General features: G+C 47.2%; 1 protein-coding gene across 1 annotated transcript in view; it reads left to right on the top strand.

Moving 5' to 3' along the window:
* Nucleotides 1-16,106, top strand: part of SPEN (spen family transcriptional repressor) — a gene marked incomplete in the record, with an annotated part of 88,138 nt that overhangs the window by 59,263 nt on the left and 12,769 nt on the right. The window contains 7 exon segments of the mRNA XM_040326728.1: nucleotides 4,840-5,040; nucleotides 5,810-5,961; nucleotides 6,247-6,372; nucleotides 7,764-7,877; nucleotides 8,464-8,577; nucleotides 13,879-13,979; nucleotides 14,281-16,105. Of these exon segments, the coding sequence (XP_040182662.1) occupies nucleotides 4,840-5,040; nucleotides 5,810-5,961; nucleotides 6,247-6,372; nucleotides 7,764-7,877; nucleotides 8,464-8,577; nucleotides 13,879-13,979; nucleotides 14,281-16,105 (2,633 nt within the window).

Genomic DNA, 16,106 nt, shown 5'->3' with positions numbered 1-16,106 from the left:
AAGAGTGATGAGGTTGGAGAAGAGAGAAGAGAGGAGGAGAAGAGAGAGAGTGAATGGTGGTGGGGGAGAAGAGAGTGAATGGTGGTGGGGGGGGGGGAGAAGAGAGGGAATGGTGGTGGGGGGGGGGGAGAAGAGAGTGAATGGTGGTGGGGGGGGAGAAGAGAGTGAATGGTGGTGGGGGGGGGAGAAGAGAGTGAATGGTGGTGGGGAGAAGAGAGTGAATGGTGGTGGGGAGAAGAGAGTGAATGGTGGTGGGGAGAAGAGAGTGAATGGTGGTGGGGAGAAGAGAGTGAATGGTGGTGGGGGGGGAGAAGAGAGTGAATGGTGGTGGGGGGGGGGGGAAGAGAGTGAATGGTGGTGGGGGGGGGGGAGAAGAGAGTGAATGGTGGTGGGGGAGAAGAGAGTGAAGGGGGGGGGGGAGAAGAGAGTGAATGGTGGTGGGGGAGAAGAGAGTGAATGGTGGTGGGGGAGAAGAGAGTGAATGGTGGTGGGGAGAAGAGAGTGAATGGTGGTGGGGAGAAGAGAGAGAATGGTGGTGGGGGGGGGGAGAAGAGAGTGAATGGTGGTGGGGGGGGGAGAAGAGAGTGAATGGTGGTGGGGAGAAGAGAGTGAATGGTGGTGGGGGGGGGGGGAAGAGAGAGTGAATGGTGGGGGGGGGGGGAGAGAGAGAGTGAATGGTGGTGGGGGGAGAGAGTGACGGGGGGGGGGAGTGAATGGTGGGGGGGAGAAGAGAGTGACGGGGGGGGGGGGGAAGAGTGAATGGGGGGGAGAGTGAATGGTGGTGGGGGAGAAGAGAGTGAATGGTGGTGGGGGAGAAGAGAGTGAATGGTGGTGGGGGAGAAGAGAGTGAATGGTGGTGGGGGGGGAGAAGAGAGTGAATGGTGGGGGGGGGAGAAGAGAGTGAATGGTGGGGGGGGGGGGAGAAGAGAGTGAAATGGGGGGGGGGGTTTATATTGGGGTTTGTTGTATTACTTCTAATCTCTCATTCCTACGTTGTGTGACTCTGATGTGGCCTTTAGCCGGGTTTGACCTGAACCGACCACATCTTTGTAGAGTCAGGGCCTGTGCGTTTTCCATGCCAATCTTCCCCTCTGGTGACTCTGTACCCGGCATGGTTCCTGGTAAATGTATCGGGCAGGATATGGGCGGCTCATCCCATTCACTGATTTGGTGCAGGGTTTTATTATTATTCAGGATTTATTTAGTGCCAACAATCTGCACAGTACTTTACAACACAAGGGAGATTGTACAATTACAGTACAGAAGGATTAGGACGGTGTTGCTTGTGGAGCATACAACCAAAAAGGAAAGGGGGAGGTGGCTTAAAAGCTGGTAGCTATGTAGGTGACCTGATGGAGATGGTCGGCGTACAGTCTAGGTGGAGGCAGGCTAGGCTTCTCTAAATAAATGGGTTTTCAGGGATTATCTAAAAGTGGATAGGGTAGGAGATAACTGCACCGACTGGGCGTAGGGTGTTCCAGAGGATGGGGGAGGCTCTGGACAGATTGGGGTAGAGAGTACCAGAGGATGGGAGAAAGGCTCTGGACAGATTGGGGTTGAGAGTTGCAGAGGATGGAGGAGAGGCTCTGGACAGATTGGGGTTGAGAGTTGCAGAGGATGGAGGAGAGGCTCTGGACAGATTGGGGTTGAGAGTTGCATAGGATGGAGGAGAGGCTCTGGACAGATTGGGGTTGAGAGTTGCAAAGGATGGGGGAGAGGCTCTGGACAGATTGGGGTTGAGAGTTGCAAAGGATGGGGGAGAGGCTCTGGACAGATTGGGGTTGAGAGTTCCCAGAGGATGGGGGAGGCTCTGGAAAAGTCCTGGAGGTGATAAGGGGGACTATAGAGAAGGAGATCTTGGGAGAAGTAGAGTGGACGATTGGGACAATATGTGGAGAGGAGGTTGGTGATGTAGCTGGTTTTATTTTAGTGAGTTAGTAACACAGTTCTTGATGGTATGCTCGGGTATAATATGATGGACAGTGCACAGACTTGAAGATCCTTTAGTCTCCTGCATGGTATCTGTGGGAACATTTAACGTGTAGCACCAGTAAGTCTAGCGATGGACTGTTGGCTTGTGTAGGTCAATCTTGAGGGATGTTGGCTTGTGTAGGCCAATCTTGAGGGATGTTGGCTTGTGTAGGTCATTCTTGAGGGATGTTGGCTTGTGTAGGCCAATCTTGAGCGATGTTGGCTTGTGTACGTCAATCTTGAGGGATGTTGACTTGTGTACGTCAATCTTGAGGGATGTTTGCTTGTGAGGGTCAATCTTGTGGGGTGTTGGTTTGTGTAGGTGAATCTTGGGGGATGTTGGCTTGTGTAGGCCAATCTTGAGGGATGTTGGCTTGTGTAGGTGAATCTTGAGGGATGTTGACTTGTGTAGGCCAATCTTGAGGGATGTTGACTTGTGTAGGCCAATGTTGAGGGATGTTGGCTTGTGTAGGCCAATGTTGAGGGATGTTGGCTTGTGTAGGCCAATGTTGAGGGATGTTGGCTTGTGTAGGCCAATGTTGAGGGATGTTGGCTTGTGTAGGCCAATGTTGAGGGATGTTGGCTTGTGTAGGCCAATGTTGAGGGATGTTGGCTTGTGTAGGCCAATCTTGAGGGATGTTGGCTTGTGTAGGCCAATCTTGAGGGATGTTGGCTTGTGTAGGCCAATCTTGAGGGATGTTGGCTTGTGTAGGCCAATCTTGAGGGATGTTGGCTTGTGTAGGCCAATCTTGAGGGATGTTGGCTTGTGTAGGCCAATCTTGAGGGATGTTGACTTGTGTAGGCCAATCTTGAGGGATGTTGACTTGTGTAGGCCAATCTTGAGGGATGTTGACTTGTGTAGGCCAATCTTGAGGGATGTTGGCTTGTGTAGGTGAATCTTGTGGGATGCAAATAAAGAGGGGATCTATCCGCGCTTAGGATTTATTATGTTTGCTGCTGCCTCCTTAGGTAATCACAAAGTGCGATTAATGTTAAATAGTGCTGGTAATAGGATAATGGCGCTGCAATTGAAATTCCACTGGATTGATTCCAAGTACTATGCAAAGTAACAAATGTTGGGTAATCCGGTTCAGGGGTAGATCCAATGTAGTGAACCTCCCCTATTAGTGAACGCAAATGGATTTCTGTTACCCTGTTTGCTGGTGCCAAAAAGTATATGGCTGCCACTTGAGTGGCGGGTGGAGAAAAAAGGGGGAAGAGACCCTATCTGAGTCCTTACAATAGTCTGGTACCCCAGTAGTGTGGGCGTTCGTGATGAGTGTTATTACAAGTGATTGATGGTGTGCCAATCGTGTAAACAAAAAAATATATTAAAAAATAAAAATACAAAACATGAATGAGTGTCTGTTAGAGACTCGACCCTGTGTGGGTATCCTACGGATCACCAGTGATGTATGCACTATATTAATTTATGAGGTAAAAATGCCTTGAAGGTATGTGCATTGGCATGCACCGCACGTTGAATCGATCATGCGCAATAAGTGGTCCCTAAATGCTTAGGGGTGTCCAAGGGGTGAGGCACGCCATAGTGTGAATCCCTATTATTTTCCTAAACGGTGCCTTTTAATTAAGTGTAGCTAAGCCGTAAGAAGTATATAAATATATAAGTGAATATCAATAACAAAAAGAAATATTTATAAAAGTGTGAATCCTACTGTCCCTCCTGAGACTAGAAGATCTGTAGCAAAAAATGTGTCACAAATCACAAAACATAAAAAAAGTATATAAAGAAAAGAGAATAGAGAGAGACACAAGTCCCATATATTCAGTGCTAATAGCAGGTGTAGTAATTAACATCCACTCTAGAGTCCGGTCAATCAAGAACGGTGTTTAAACTAATTGCATAGGAACTCAACAGAGTCTATCAAAGCAGTTTTCTTCCTTTGAGATGTTATTCCTGCATGCGAGTTAACAGATTCAAACTGGTGACTTTAGGGTGTCGCTACATATGGTTAGGGCGGTGACATCTGTGCTCCCCCACATAGGTCCCCACTCACCGAATGTCGTCACCCCCCAGGGGGCAAAAAGCGGATGGTAGTGGTACCTCGATGCCTGTGGTGTCACGACCTATTGTCCCAGATCCTCAGCTATCTCCTTGTCCGGGGGCTGCAAGTTGAATGTGATCCTTTCCAGGTTGTCCTCCAAAGTCACTCAGTGGTTAAAAAGGAAAAAACAAAGGGAACCACATAGTGTAATATGTTTTTGGAGTTTAATTGGGTAGCACCCAAAAACTGTGTTTATTTAAAAATGACAAGGGCAATAATATGCCTCCACTGGAAGCCCTGCGCAGAGGGGGGCTCCAATGAGCCAATATATAAAAAATATACGTGCACAAGAAAAATAAAAAATGTAATAAAAATAATAAAACACAGGGTAGAGAGACACGCTGCACTGGCCTATGGGTCTCACACTGAATAGTGTGGCTGCTGCTAGCGCCGTATAAATTATATGAGGGATGTTGGCTTGTGTAGGCCAATCTTGAGGGATGTTGGCTTGTGTAGGCCAATCTTGAGGGATGTTGACTTGTGTAGGCCAATCTTGAGGGATGTTGGCTTGTGTAGGCCAATCTTGAGGGATGTTGGCTTGTGTAGGCCAATCTTGAGGGATGTTGGCTTGTGTAGGCCAATCTTGAGGGATGTTGGCTTGTGTAGGCCAATCTTGAGGGATGTTGGCTTGTGTAGGCCAATCTTGAGGGATGTTGCTTGTGTAGGTCACGCTTGTTGTGCAGTTGTGTAAATGGTGACTTTTTATTGGCTGTATTTCTTCTATAATGTTCTGGTTATTTTCTCCAGTTGGTTGTGCTTTTGGTTATGTAACTTGTTTGTGTGTTTTTTTTTTCCCCTCCAGATACAAGCCTTAAGGATGGCCTCTTCCACGAGTTTAAGAAGTACGGAAAGGTGACATCGGTGCAGATACATGGGGTATCTGAAGAGCGATACGGTCTGGTTTTCTTCCGGCAGCAGGAAGATCAGGAGAAAGCACTTAACGCATCAAAGGGCAAGCTGTTCTTCGGCATGCAGATAGAAGTCACAGCCTGGGTCGGTCCGGGTAAGTTGCCCTTCTAAGGGTTGACACTTCCTTTCCAAAAAGCGGGAGTTCCATTTTTGGGTGGAACTCCGCTTTAAGCGCCGTTCACACTTGTACGACCCCAAAGTCGTTGCACGTCTTTGGATGGGTGCGACTTGGATGTGACTTGTTTTCCTTCTTCCTAGTCAGACCCACTGTTTTATGTAAAACATTCGGGTACATCTTTCATGACACTTTTGTGGGTTAGGATTAAACTATATGGCCCTCAAGTTTCATGAAAGTTGCCCCAAAGCAGTGCATGAACTACTTTGAAGTTGGTGCGACGAATGGTTATCATTAAGAAAATATGCGGTGCAATTTGTCAAGCAACTTTGATTTCCAAAGATGCATGACAATGAAGGAAAGAGTAGGGTTGTCAAGGGCTACTCCAAACCTTTGCTCTATGACGCCAAAAGTTTAGAGTAGCCCTTGACAACCCCACTCTTTCCTTTGTTGTCTAACTATAGGATGATGGTACCCCCCCCCTACATGCTAAGCTTTCCCAGTGAGGCAATATGCCTTAATCTAAAGTTGCATGACAAGTCGCACAAGTGGTGGGGGTGGTGTTGCCATTCATTCAAACCGCGTAGAAGGTCTTTAATTTCCCCCCGATGTCCTGGTTGTGTGATCTGTAGTGTTCTTGCCGTGGCGTTGGGACCCGCTACTTGCAGACGCCTGTTGTGTTGTAATCCAGAACGTTCCTCATCTCTCCGGTGACATTCTTTTTTTATATTTTGTTTCTCCCCTCCAGAAACGGAAAGTGAGAATGAATTTCGGCCTCTGGATGAGAGAATAGATGAATTTCACCCCAAGGCCACTCGCACCCTTTTCATTGGTAACTTGGAGAAGACCACCACGCACCTCGACCTGCACAACGTATTCCAGCGATTCGGAGATATTGTGGTATGATGGCCTTCTATGACTCTACACACTCCTCCATTGTCTCCCCTGTACAGTCGTGTCGATCGCTCAGTGTTTAGATCAGTCTTCCAGCCGCACATGATACTCGATCTCTTCTCTCACCTGAGATGCAGACCTTGAATCCGGCTTCAATGAGCGATCAATACGTCCAGCTGTAGTTTTGTGTGTCTGTCCATTTTTTAATCCTGTTAAGTTCCAGCTGGGTGTGTGTTCATTCTGCTCTCACACCATCGATCTGACTGTATTCCTCTCCTCTCTGCTGTCCAGGATATTGATGTGAAGAAGTTGAATGGGGTTCCACAGTACGCCTTTCTGCAGTACAGCGATATCACCAGTGTCTGCAAAGCCATTAAGAAGATGGATGGAGAGTATCTGGGGAACAACCGGTTGAAGGTATGGAGCGCCATACTGAATCGGCTTCTTGTCCTGGAAAGGTCAAGCTGACTGCAAGGCTTTGGAATGGAATGTCTGCAGAGTAGCTGGGCCATCCTAGCCGGGTGGGGGGGGGGGGGGGGTTGCCCTTTCTCCACATGTCCTGTACAATAGCTGTAACCCGAGGTGGTGACCTTCGCCCATTTAAAGTGCTTTCCAGTCGATCAGAAATGACCAAATAGCTTATTTTATCCCCCCAGGGCCAAGGTCTCCGTGTTTAAAGTAAAACTGGAGGGAATTATTTTTTCCCGTTCTGCATAGAGTAAGACCCCTTTCACACTAAGGAGTTTTTCAGGTGGCTTAGCGCTAAAAATTGCACCTAAATACCGCCTGAAAAACTCCTTCTCTGCAGTCTCAGTGTGAAAGCCCGAGTGCTTTCACACCGAGGCGATGCACTGGCGGGACCACTCCAAAAGTCCTGCCAGCAGCTTCTTTGGAGCGGTGTGTTTACCGCCCCTCCACCGCTCCTTCCCATTGAAAACAATGTGACACCTGCTAAGGTGCATTGCGGGCGGTATTGACCCTTTTTCGTCCGCTAGCGGGGGTTAAAACCGCACCGCTAGTGGCCGAATACCACCACCGCACCTCCCGCCCCAGCGTGAAAGGGGCATAAGGGAAGGGTTATAACCCCTGGCAGATTTTTTTACCCCCCCCCCACCATCTGTGTCCCACTGGGGAGATTTCCCTTCACTTCCTGTCCCATAGCCAAACAGGAAATCCCTGCAAATTAATTTAATTCCTTTGGAACCCCCAGGTCACCAGAACTAGTGTCCCCATTGAAAATTGAGCAGTCTGCATACCCGTGATGCAGGGAGCCCCCTAGTCTGCACACCTGTAATGCAGGGAGCCCCCTAGTCTGCACACCCGTGATGCAGGGAGCCCCCTAGTCTGCACACCCGTGATGCAGGGAGCCCCCTAGTCTGCACACCCGTGATGCAGGGAGCCCCCTAGTCTGCACACCGTGATCCAGGGAGCCCCCTAGTCTGCACACCCGTGATGCAGGGAGCCCCCTAGTCTGCACACCCGTGATGCAGGGAGCCCCCTAGTCTGCACACCCGTGATGCAGGGAGCCCCCTAGTCTGCACACCCGTGATGCAGGGAGCCCCCTAGTCTGCACACCCGTGATGCAGGGAGCCCCCTAGTCTGCACACCCGTGATGCAGGGAGCCCCCTAGTCTGCACACCCGTGATCCAGGGAGCCCCCCTTGTCTGCACACCCGTCATCCAGGGAGCCCCCTACATTACATACCCAAACTTCAGGCTCCAGAATTCGTAGTTTTCAGATGATATGAATTTGGTGTTTTCTGTTCTACCAGAATAGTGATCTTACCTGATGACTTGTATTCCTTACAGCTGGGCTTTGGGAAAAGTATGCCGACCAACTGCGTCTGGATAGATGGCTTGCCCTCCAACGTCACTGATCAGTATTTAACGCGTCATTTTAGCCGTTACGGGCCCGTGCTGAAGGTAGGTGGGCAGTGGGTGGCCTCAGATGAACCTACATCCTCTTGCATCTTTTCTGTCCCTTTTCCCTCCTTAAATACATATTATTGTCAGACATGATGGCCGCCTACGTTAGAAAGACACAACGCTTTGTAACACATTTTTGTTTTGTCTGTATTTGTATTAGTAAACTTTATTGTACACTTTTAGACGATCGAAGTCTGCACCGTGCATAATGGCAGGTGGCACTAGACACACAGAACAGACAGCTGATAGGACACCCCTTCCAATATAGAACCATAATAATAATGATTGATTTATCCTCCCTTAGTACCAATCTACAGCTGTCTTACCAGTAACAATAACCTACGGGAGTACGCAGAGCCGGACCATAGATCCTACCATAGATCCTGACCAATAAAGCCTTTAGTGATAATTTGTAGGCAACGTAGACTGCTAAAGTCGGCTTTTTTTTTGTTTCCTCCGTTGCGTTAGAAGAATGGCATTGAATCAAAGCACACAAAAAAAAATCCGATCGCTGATCTATGACCGAGTTCTAAGTGGGCGCCGCTCTCATGTCCTCTGTTCTTTGTTTGTTTTTCCCTGACAGGTGGTGTACGACCGCTTTAAAGGCATGGCCCTGATTCTCTACAGTGAGATTGAATTTGCCCAGGCAGCTGTAAAAGAGACCAAGGGGAGGAAGATTGGTGGGACTATCGTTAAGGTGTGCGCAGACCACCTTAATAAAACTGTATCATGATTTCAAATATTCACATAGGAAAATTTTCCATCCTGATCTAGTTGTGGGGGAGGGGGAAGGGGGAAGGGGGGTATAATCAAATATTGTTACCAGAAGGACAAGGTGTGCTGTACGTCCACAAAAGACGAGGGTAGCCGCGGATTGTGTGTAGACCATATAGAAAAATCGATAACGTAAAATCAAGACGCTTATTACAACGGTGATTGATATTACCCAATCGGAAAAGACTGCCGATCAGAAAATACGTATTTTTAGCTCATATTGGATGAAAATTATTTAAAAAAAACTTCACATGCAAACTTGACGCGTTTCAAACATTCTTCTTCAGGAGTACATGTGTAATAGAATCTATGAACATATATGTTGTAGACCTCATTTCAATTAAAAACAGCGGATGTAACATAATAACTAAAGCGCATATGAACATTGTGTAACATAACCACCACTTGCCCTGCGGGAGATTTACCCCCCCCCCTTCGTGACCCCTGTGACTTCATTTGGCGCTGCGTTCAATTATTGGTTGAACTAGATGGATTTGTAATTATGTAGCTTTAACTGCACGGTTGTGGAACGCTGTACACAAGTGAAATTTGTCACCCCCCCCCCCCCCCCCCCACACACACACACACACAAATATCTGTCATTTGGTGGTATTTAATCACCGCTGCGTTTTTTTTGTTTATTATTTATTTTGTTATGATATAAATGAAAAAAATACTAATTTTGAAAAAAATATATCTAATAAAAAAAATACTCGAAATACTTTATAAATTTTGGCCATTATGTATTCTGCTACGTATTTTTAGTTGACAAAAATAGCATAATAACATAATTTTTTTTGGTAAAAATAAAATAAAAATCCCAATAAGTGTATATTGAGTACACGTGTGCTCCTGAGCAATAGTGCTCCTGAGCAATAGTGCCTGCGTGCTCCTGAGCATAGTTGCATAGTGCCGTGTGCTCCTGGGCATAGTACACGCGTACTCCTGGGCATAGTTGCATAGTGCCCGCGTACTCCTGAGCATAGTACACATGTACTCCTGGGCATAGTTGCATAGTACTCGTGTGCTCCTGGGCATAGTTGCATAGTACACGTGTGCTCCTGGGCATAGTTGCACAGTACACGTCTGCTCCTGGGCATAGTTGCACGTGTACTCCTGGGCATAGTTGCACGTGTACTCCTGAGCATAGTTGCATTGGACACGTGTGCTCCTGGGCATAGTTGCATAGTACACGTGTACTCCTGGGCATAGTTGCATAGTACACGTGTACTCCTGAGCATAGTTGCATAGTGCACGTGTACTCCTCCTGGGCATAGTTGCATAGTGCACGTGTACTCCTGGGCATAGTACACGTGTACTCCTCCTGGGCATAGTTGCATAGTACACGTGTACTCCTCTTGGGCATAGTTGCATAGTGCACGTGTACTCCTGGGTATAGTTGCATAGTACACGTGTGCTCCTGGGCATAGTTGCATAGTACACGTGTGCTCCTGGGCATAGTTGCACAGTACACGTCTGCTCCTGGGCATAGTTGCACGTGTACTCCTGGGCATAGTTGCACGTGTACTCCTGAGCATAGTTGCATTGGACACGTGTGCTCCTGGGCATAGTTGCATAGTACACGTGTACTCCTGGGCATAGTTGCATAGTACACGTGTACTCCTGAGCATAGTTGCATAGTGCACGTGTACTCCTCCTGGGCATAGTTGCATAGTGCACGTGTACTCCTGGGCATAGTACACGTGTACTCCTCCTGGGCATAGTTGCATAGTACACGTGTACTCCTCTTGGGCATAGTTGCATAGTGCACGTGTACTCCTGGGTATAGTTGCATAGTACACGTGTACTCCTCCTGGGCATAGTTGCATAGTACACGTGTACTCCTCTTGGGCATAGTTGCATAGTGCACGTGTACTCCTGGGTATAGTTGCATAGTACACGTGTACTCCTCCTGGGCATAGTTGCATAGTACACGTGTACTCCTGGGCATAGTTGCATAGTGCACGTGTACTCCTGGGTATAGTTGCATAGTACACGTGTACTCCTCCTGGGCATAGTTGCATAGTACACGTGTACTCCTGGGCATAGTTGCATAGTACACGTGTACTCCTGGGCATAGTTGCATAGTACACGTGTACTCCTGGGCATAGTTGCATAGTGCACGTGTACTCATATTTGAAACGCGTCAAGTTTGCATGTGGAGTTTCTTGAATCCTTTTCATCCAATATTTTATGATCCGCAGTATTTTCTGCTTGTGTAATTATTGTTGTAATAAAGTTCTTGATTTTAGCCAAGTGTCGTTGTTGTTTTTGGTCTGCACACGATCCACGGCTAGCCTTGTCTTTTGCCTGTATTGCCTCCCCTGGTAGGCTGATGTGTAGCAGAGTGTTGGCCTCGTGTCTCTGATCTTCTCTTGTTACTGGTAAGCAGTAAAACCTCTGCAGCAAGGTAACCTGGATCATTCCCCACAATGTCCCCAGTGCCACGAAAAGGCCCGTCGCTGTCACCGCTAAGCTGCACATCTGCGGGATCCGCCCCCAAACCCCCTCCCCCCCCACACACCAGTGCACATATCATAATAGAAAGCTGCACACCGCAGTCCTGTTGGGCATAAGAACAACTTTATCGTTCCAGCACTATTTGGGATACTCTAACTTCTCTTGCTGATAAGTTTTGCCCCCTACTTGGGCTTAACTAAATGCATCAGAGAGAGAGATGCCCAGTGTGCAGCTTCCTATTACTGTGAGTAACCTGGAATATTGTTGATTTGCAGATTCATAAATTTTCATTTCATTGAGTAGTGAAAGATTTCTGAGGCTTGACATTGGCAGTCAGAGACACTAAACCATTTCCAGTCCGTACGGAAGTATTAAATGCCCCCCCCCCCCCTTCCCCACCCCCACGTCGGACAGGCTTATACACTCCTCCTTTATCCATTATTCCCAGGACTCTGTAGTGCCCTGCCTATATACCATTTTCACTTTCCCTACAGCTCTTTCCTTTTTCCTGTATTGTCTTGGGGGCGATATCTTATGAAATGACAGCAGGTGCTTCAGTGTACAAAGGGACGGCCATTTTGATTTGGTCATGTGATGCCAGGTTTTGCTGCTCCGTGCAAACAGGATGAAATTTGAGGTTTATGACAACATCTTGAGGTCCTCTGCAGTATAATTTGTTATAGACAATGTGCTTTTATTTACTGCTACCATGGTTGGGGGAATTAAAGTGGACTGTCCACCCCAGTGACCAGGTCTGCTTATTCAAATTTGTGCCTCTCCCCCTCTCTAAACTGATTCATAAAAGCACCTGTGGGGAGGAAAATGGATATACTTACCTTTCCTTGACTTCACCCACTGCGCCTAGGTGAGGGTCATGTCATGCACCTTCCGGACTGATTGTAGCAAATGGGGAATAGCCAAGATCTCAAGAATTCAAACCTGCGCTGTGCTACAGCGTGTTCTCAAGAGGTTCCGGCTACTCACTATTCCCAAGGATCTTGTCAGCAGGAGGGAGAGATTTGGGGTTACTCAGCATTGCCAGGGATATTGTCATTAGTAGGATGACATTTGGGCCACTCGGTATTCCCAGGGATCTTGTCGACAGGAGGGTAAGATTCCAGCTACTCGGCATTCCCAGGGATCTTGTCGGTAGTAGGATGAGATTTCCGGCTACTCAGCATTCCCAGGGATCTTGTCGGTAGTAGGATGAGATTCCAGCTACTCAGCATTCCCAGGGATCTTGTCGACAGGAGGGAGAGATTTGGGCTACTCTGCATTCCCAGGGATCTTGTCGGCAGTAGGATGAGATTTCGGACTACTCGGCATTCCCAGGGATCTTGTCGACAGGAGGGAGAGATTTGGGCTACTCTGCATTCCCAGGGATCTTGTCGGTAGTAGGATGAGATTTCGGACTACTCAGCATTCCCAGGGATCTTGTCGACAGGAGGGTAAGATTCCAGCTACTCGCTATTCCCAGGGATCTTGTCGGTAGTAGGATGAGATTTCGGACTACTCGGCATTCCCAGGGATCTTGTCGACAGGAGGGAGAGATTTGGGCTACTCTGCATTCCCAGGGATCTTGTCGGTAGCAAGATGAGATTTCTGGCTAATCAGCATTCCCAGGAATCTTGTCGGTAGTAGGATGAGATTTCCGGCTACTCGGCATTCCCAGGGATCTTGTTGGTAGTAGGATGACATTTGGGCTACTTAGCATTTCCAGGGATCTTGTCGGTAGTAGGATAAAATCTGGGCTACTCTGCATTTCCAGGGTTCTTGTTGACTGAAAGGAGTGATTTGGGCTACTCGGCATTCCCAGGGATCTTGTCGGTAGTAGGATGAGATTTCCGGCTACTCAGCATTCCCAGGAATCTTGTCGGTAGTAGGAATAAATTTGGGCTACTCGGCATTCCCAGGGATCTTGTTGGTAGTAGGAATAAATTTGGGCTACTCGGCATTCCCAGGGATCTTGTTGGTAGTAGGAATAAATTTGGGCTACTCTGCATTCCCAGGAATCTTGTCGGTAGTAGGAATAAATTTGGGCTACTCGGCATTCCCAGGGATCTTGTTGGTAGTAGGAATAAATTTGGGCTACTCTGCATTCCCAGGAATCTTGTCGGTAGTAGGAATAAATTTGGGCTACTCGGCATTCCCAGGGATCTTGTCGGTAGTAGGAATAAATTTGGGCTACTCGGCATTCCCAGGGATCTTGTTGGTAGTAGGAATAAATTTGGGCTACTCTGCATTCCCAGGAATCTTGTCGGTAGTAGGAATAAATTTGGGCTACTCGGCATTCCCAGGAATCTTGTCGGTAGTAGGAATAAATTTGGGCTACTCGGCATTCCCAGGGATCTTGTCGGTAGTAGGAATAAATTTGGGGTACTCTGCATTCCCAGGAATCTTTTCGGCAGGAGGGTGACCTCACCTCTTCCCCTAAGGAAGTTGGAGGGGGGGGGGGGAGGTGCGTATATTTATTACCCCTCCCACAGGCACTTTTTGCAATATTTTAGGGAGACGGCACCTTAAATAAGCGGACCTTACCACTGAGGGGGAACGGACACTTTAATGTGTGATTCTGGACCTGACTAACTTATTTACAGCAAAGGGAGTTATCTGGTAATTACCCCACAGTTCCTTCCAACCCACAAGCCTCTGCTTTTGTTTCATATTTGTCACTCTTTTTAAGATTTAAAAATGAGATTTTTAATGCAAGTTCGTCAAATAACAATGTTTTTTTTTTTTTATTCTTCTTTCATTTATGCATTAGGTGGATTTTGCTAACCAGGAAAGTCAGTTGGCTTTCTATGGCTCAATGGAATCATCGGGACAGGATATACGGGATATCTATGAAATAATATCAGAAAGAAGGTAAGTTGCTGATTTTTATTTGAAGATTTCTTTGCATTTAATGGGGTGTGTTATTTTCAGGAACTTACAATAAGAAGTGTTGGGGTATCTGATTATATAGGGGTGACTCCCTTGTGGTTAGGTTATTTATACTTTTAATGTTGGAGGTTCAGCATTGTGTCAGTTCTCAGTACAGGTTTAATCTCTATAATCCAAAACTGGCCCCAGTGGCTAATTTTTCTGAACAAGTCATACATAGAAAATGTATTTTCCTTGAAGGAAATATTTGTAGTTAAACTATCCTCCCTGTTTTATTTTCCAGAAGCGATGATACTCGAAGGGGATCCTTCCATGAATTGACTACTACTACAGAGAGGACTTATTATGACACCGTCCGCACAACAGGCACATACCCAGAGGAGACGCGGCGAGAATACCCAGCCCGCAGCAGAGAATTATACCAAGATTGGGAGACCTACCAAGGAGATTACTATGAACAACGTTACTATGAGGACTCCAGAGAATATAGAGACTACAGGGATCCATATGAACAGGATATACGGGAATATAGTTACCGCCAGAGAGAAAGGGAGCGAGAACGTGAGCGGTTTGAGACGGACCGCGAGAGGGATGGTGAACGGAGGCCGGTAGAGCGAAGCCAAAGCCCAGCGCGCTCGAGGAGACCTCAAAGCCCTGCAGGATCCCCATCAGCATCTGAGCGGATTACAAGTGACCCGGAGCGAAGGATTTATAGCCGGTCCTCCGATCGCAGCGGTAGCTGCAGTTCTGTTTCTCCTTCCAGATTTGAGAAACTGGAGAAAGCCCGGGCTGAGCGCTACATCAAAAGCGAAAAACTCGACAAGGAGCATACTTTTGATGCGGAAAGACTTGATAAAGAGAAGCGTCTGTTACGGAAAGAAAGGACTGATAAAATACTCGAAAAAGATAAAGCAGACAGAGCCAAGCGAAAGTCCAAGAACCATTCAGCAAGTTCACAGTCTTCAGAAACTGATCCGGATAATGAAAAGGAGTCAAGCCTGGAGAAACAAAAAGGGAGCAGCAAGCTGTTGGCCAGAGAGAAGAACGACAAGGACTCTGCATCAAAAAACCGGTTGGACCTCATGCCTTGTGTGGTCCTTACCCGTGTAACTGAAAAGGAAGGGAAAGTTTTTGATCCCCCCAGTTTAGAAAAAGCCACCAAGATAAAGGCAGACAGCGAATCCATGAAGTCGCCACCTTTGGATCCAAAGACCCAGATTATGCGTCTTGAGCAGTCCAAATTCGAGCAAATAAAAGCGGAGTCGAGAAGTAAAGTGCCAAAAGAAAAACTGCTGTCAAGCCATGTTGAAGTTGTCGATAAAGAAAGCAAACAAAAACTAAAGAAGCACTTAAAGCAGGAAACGCCTACTGAAGGAGCGTCTGCTGCCGACTTGGACAAGCTAGAAGCTCGGAAAAGGAGGTTTGCAGATGCAAATTTAAAGTGCGACCGTCAAAAACTTGATGTTCGCCGAAACAACACAGACGAGGATGACCTTCGGTTGAGTTCAAGGAAACAACTAGATTCTGCATCTTCAAGAGACTTCTCTGGGCTTCGGGAAGGGGACTTTGATAGGAAAAGCTCAAGAAAAGAACTTTCAAAAAGGGATAGTAGAAAAAGCAAATCTGAAAGACTTTTTAATATAAGTAGCCCTAAAGACAGCCAAGACCACAGCCTTTCGGTTCGCTCCAACTCCGATCTTCAGCTGCGCTTAGGAGAACCAGTAGATGAACAGTTTGACTCCCCTGATGCCTCTAGTAAAAAGATAAACTTCATGAAGAATCTTCAAAGACATGTGCAAATGGGGGACGATCTGGACAAAGATGCCTCGAAAGAGGAAAGAAAAGCCTACTGCAATCTCTTGAGGGAAGGCATGGGATTGGAGAGGACAGAGAATGAAGAAAAGCTTGCAATCGATATCGACTACACACAGAGTTACCGAAAACAGATGGAACAAAACCGCAAACTGAAGCAGCAGATGGAGCTGGAGATCCTGAAGTCTGAAAAGTTTGGCAGTCCCAGCAAAGAAGCTGAGGAGTATGAAAGGCGCAGCCTCGTTCATGAAGTCGGGAAACCACCACAGGATGTCACAGACGATTCTCCACCAAGTA

The sequence above is a fragment of the Rana temporaria genome, chromosome 10 (assembly GCF_905171775.1).
Source record: "Rana temporaria chromosome 10, aRanTem1.1, whole genome shotgun sequence".
Classification (NCBI taxonomy): Eukaryota; Metazoa; Chordata; class Amphibia; order Anura; family Ranidae; genus Rana; species Rana temporaria.
The sequence above is the reverse complement of the archived record's forward strand: the minus strand, read 5'-3'. Positions and strand labels throughout refer to the sequence as shown.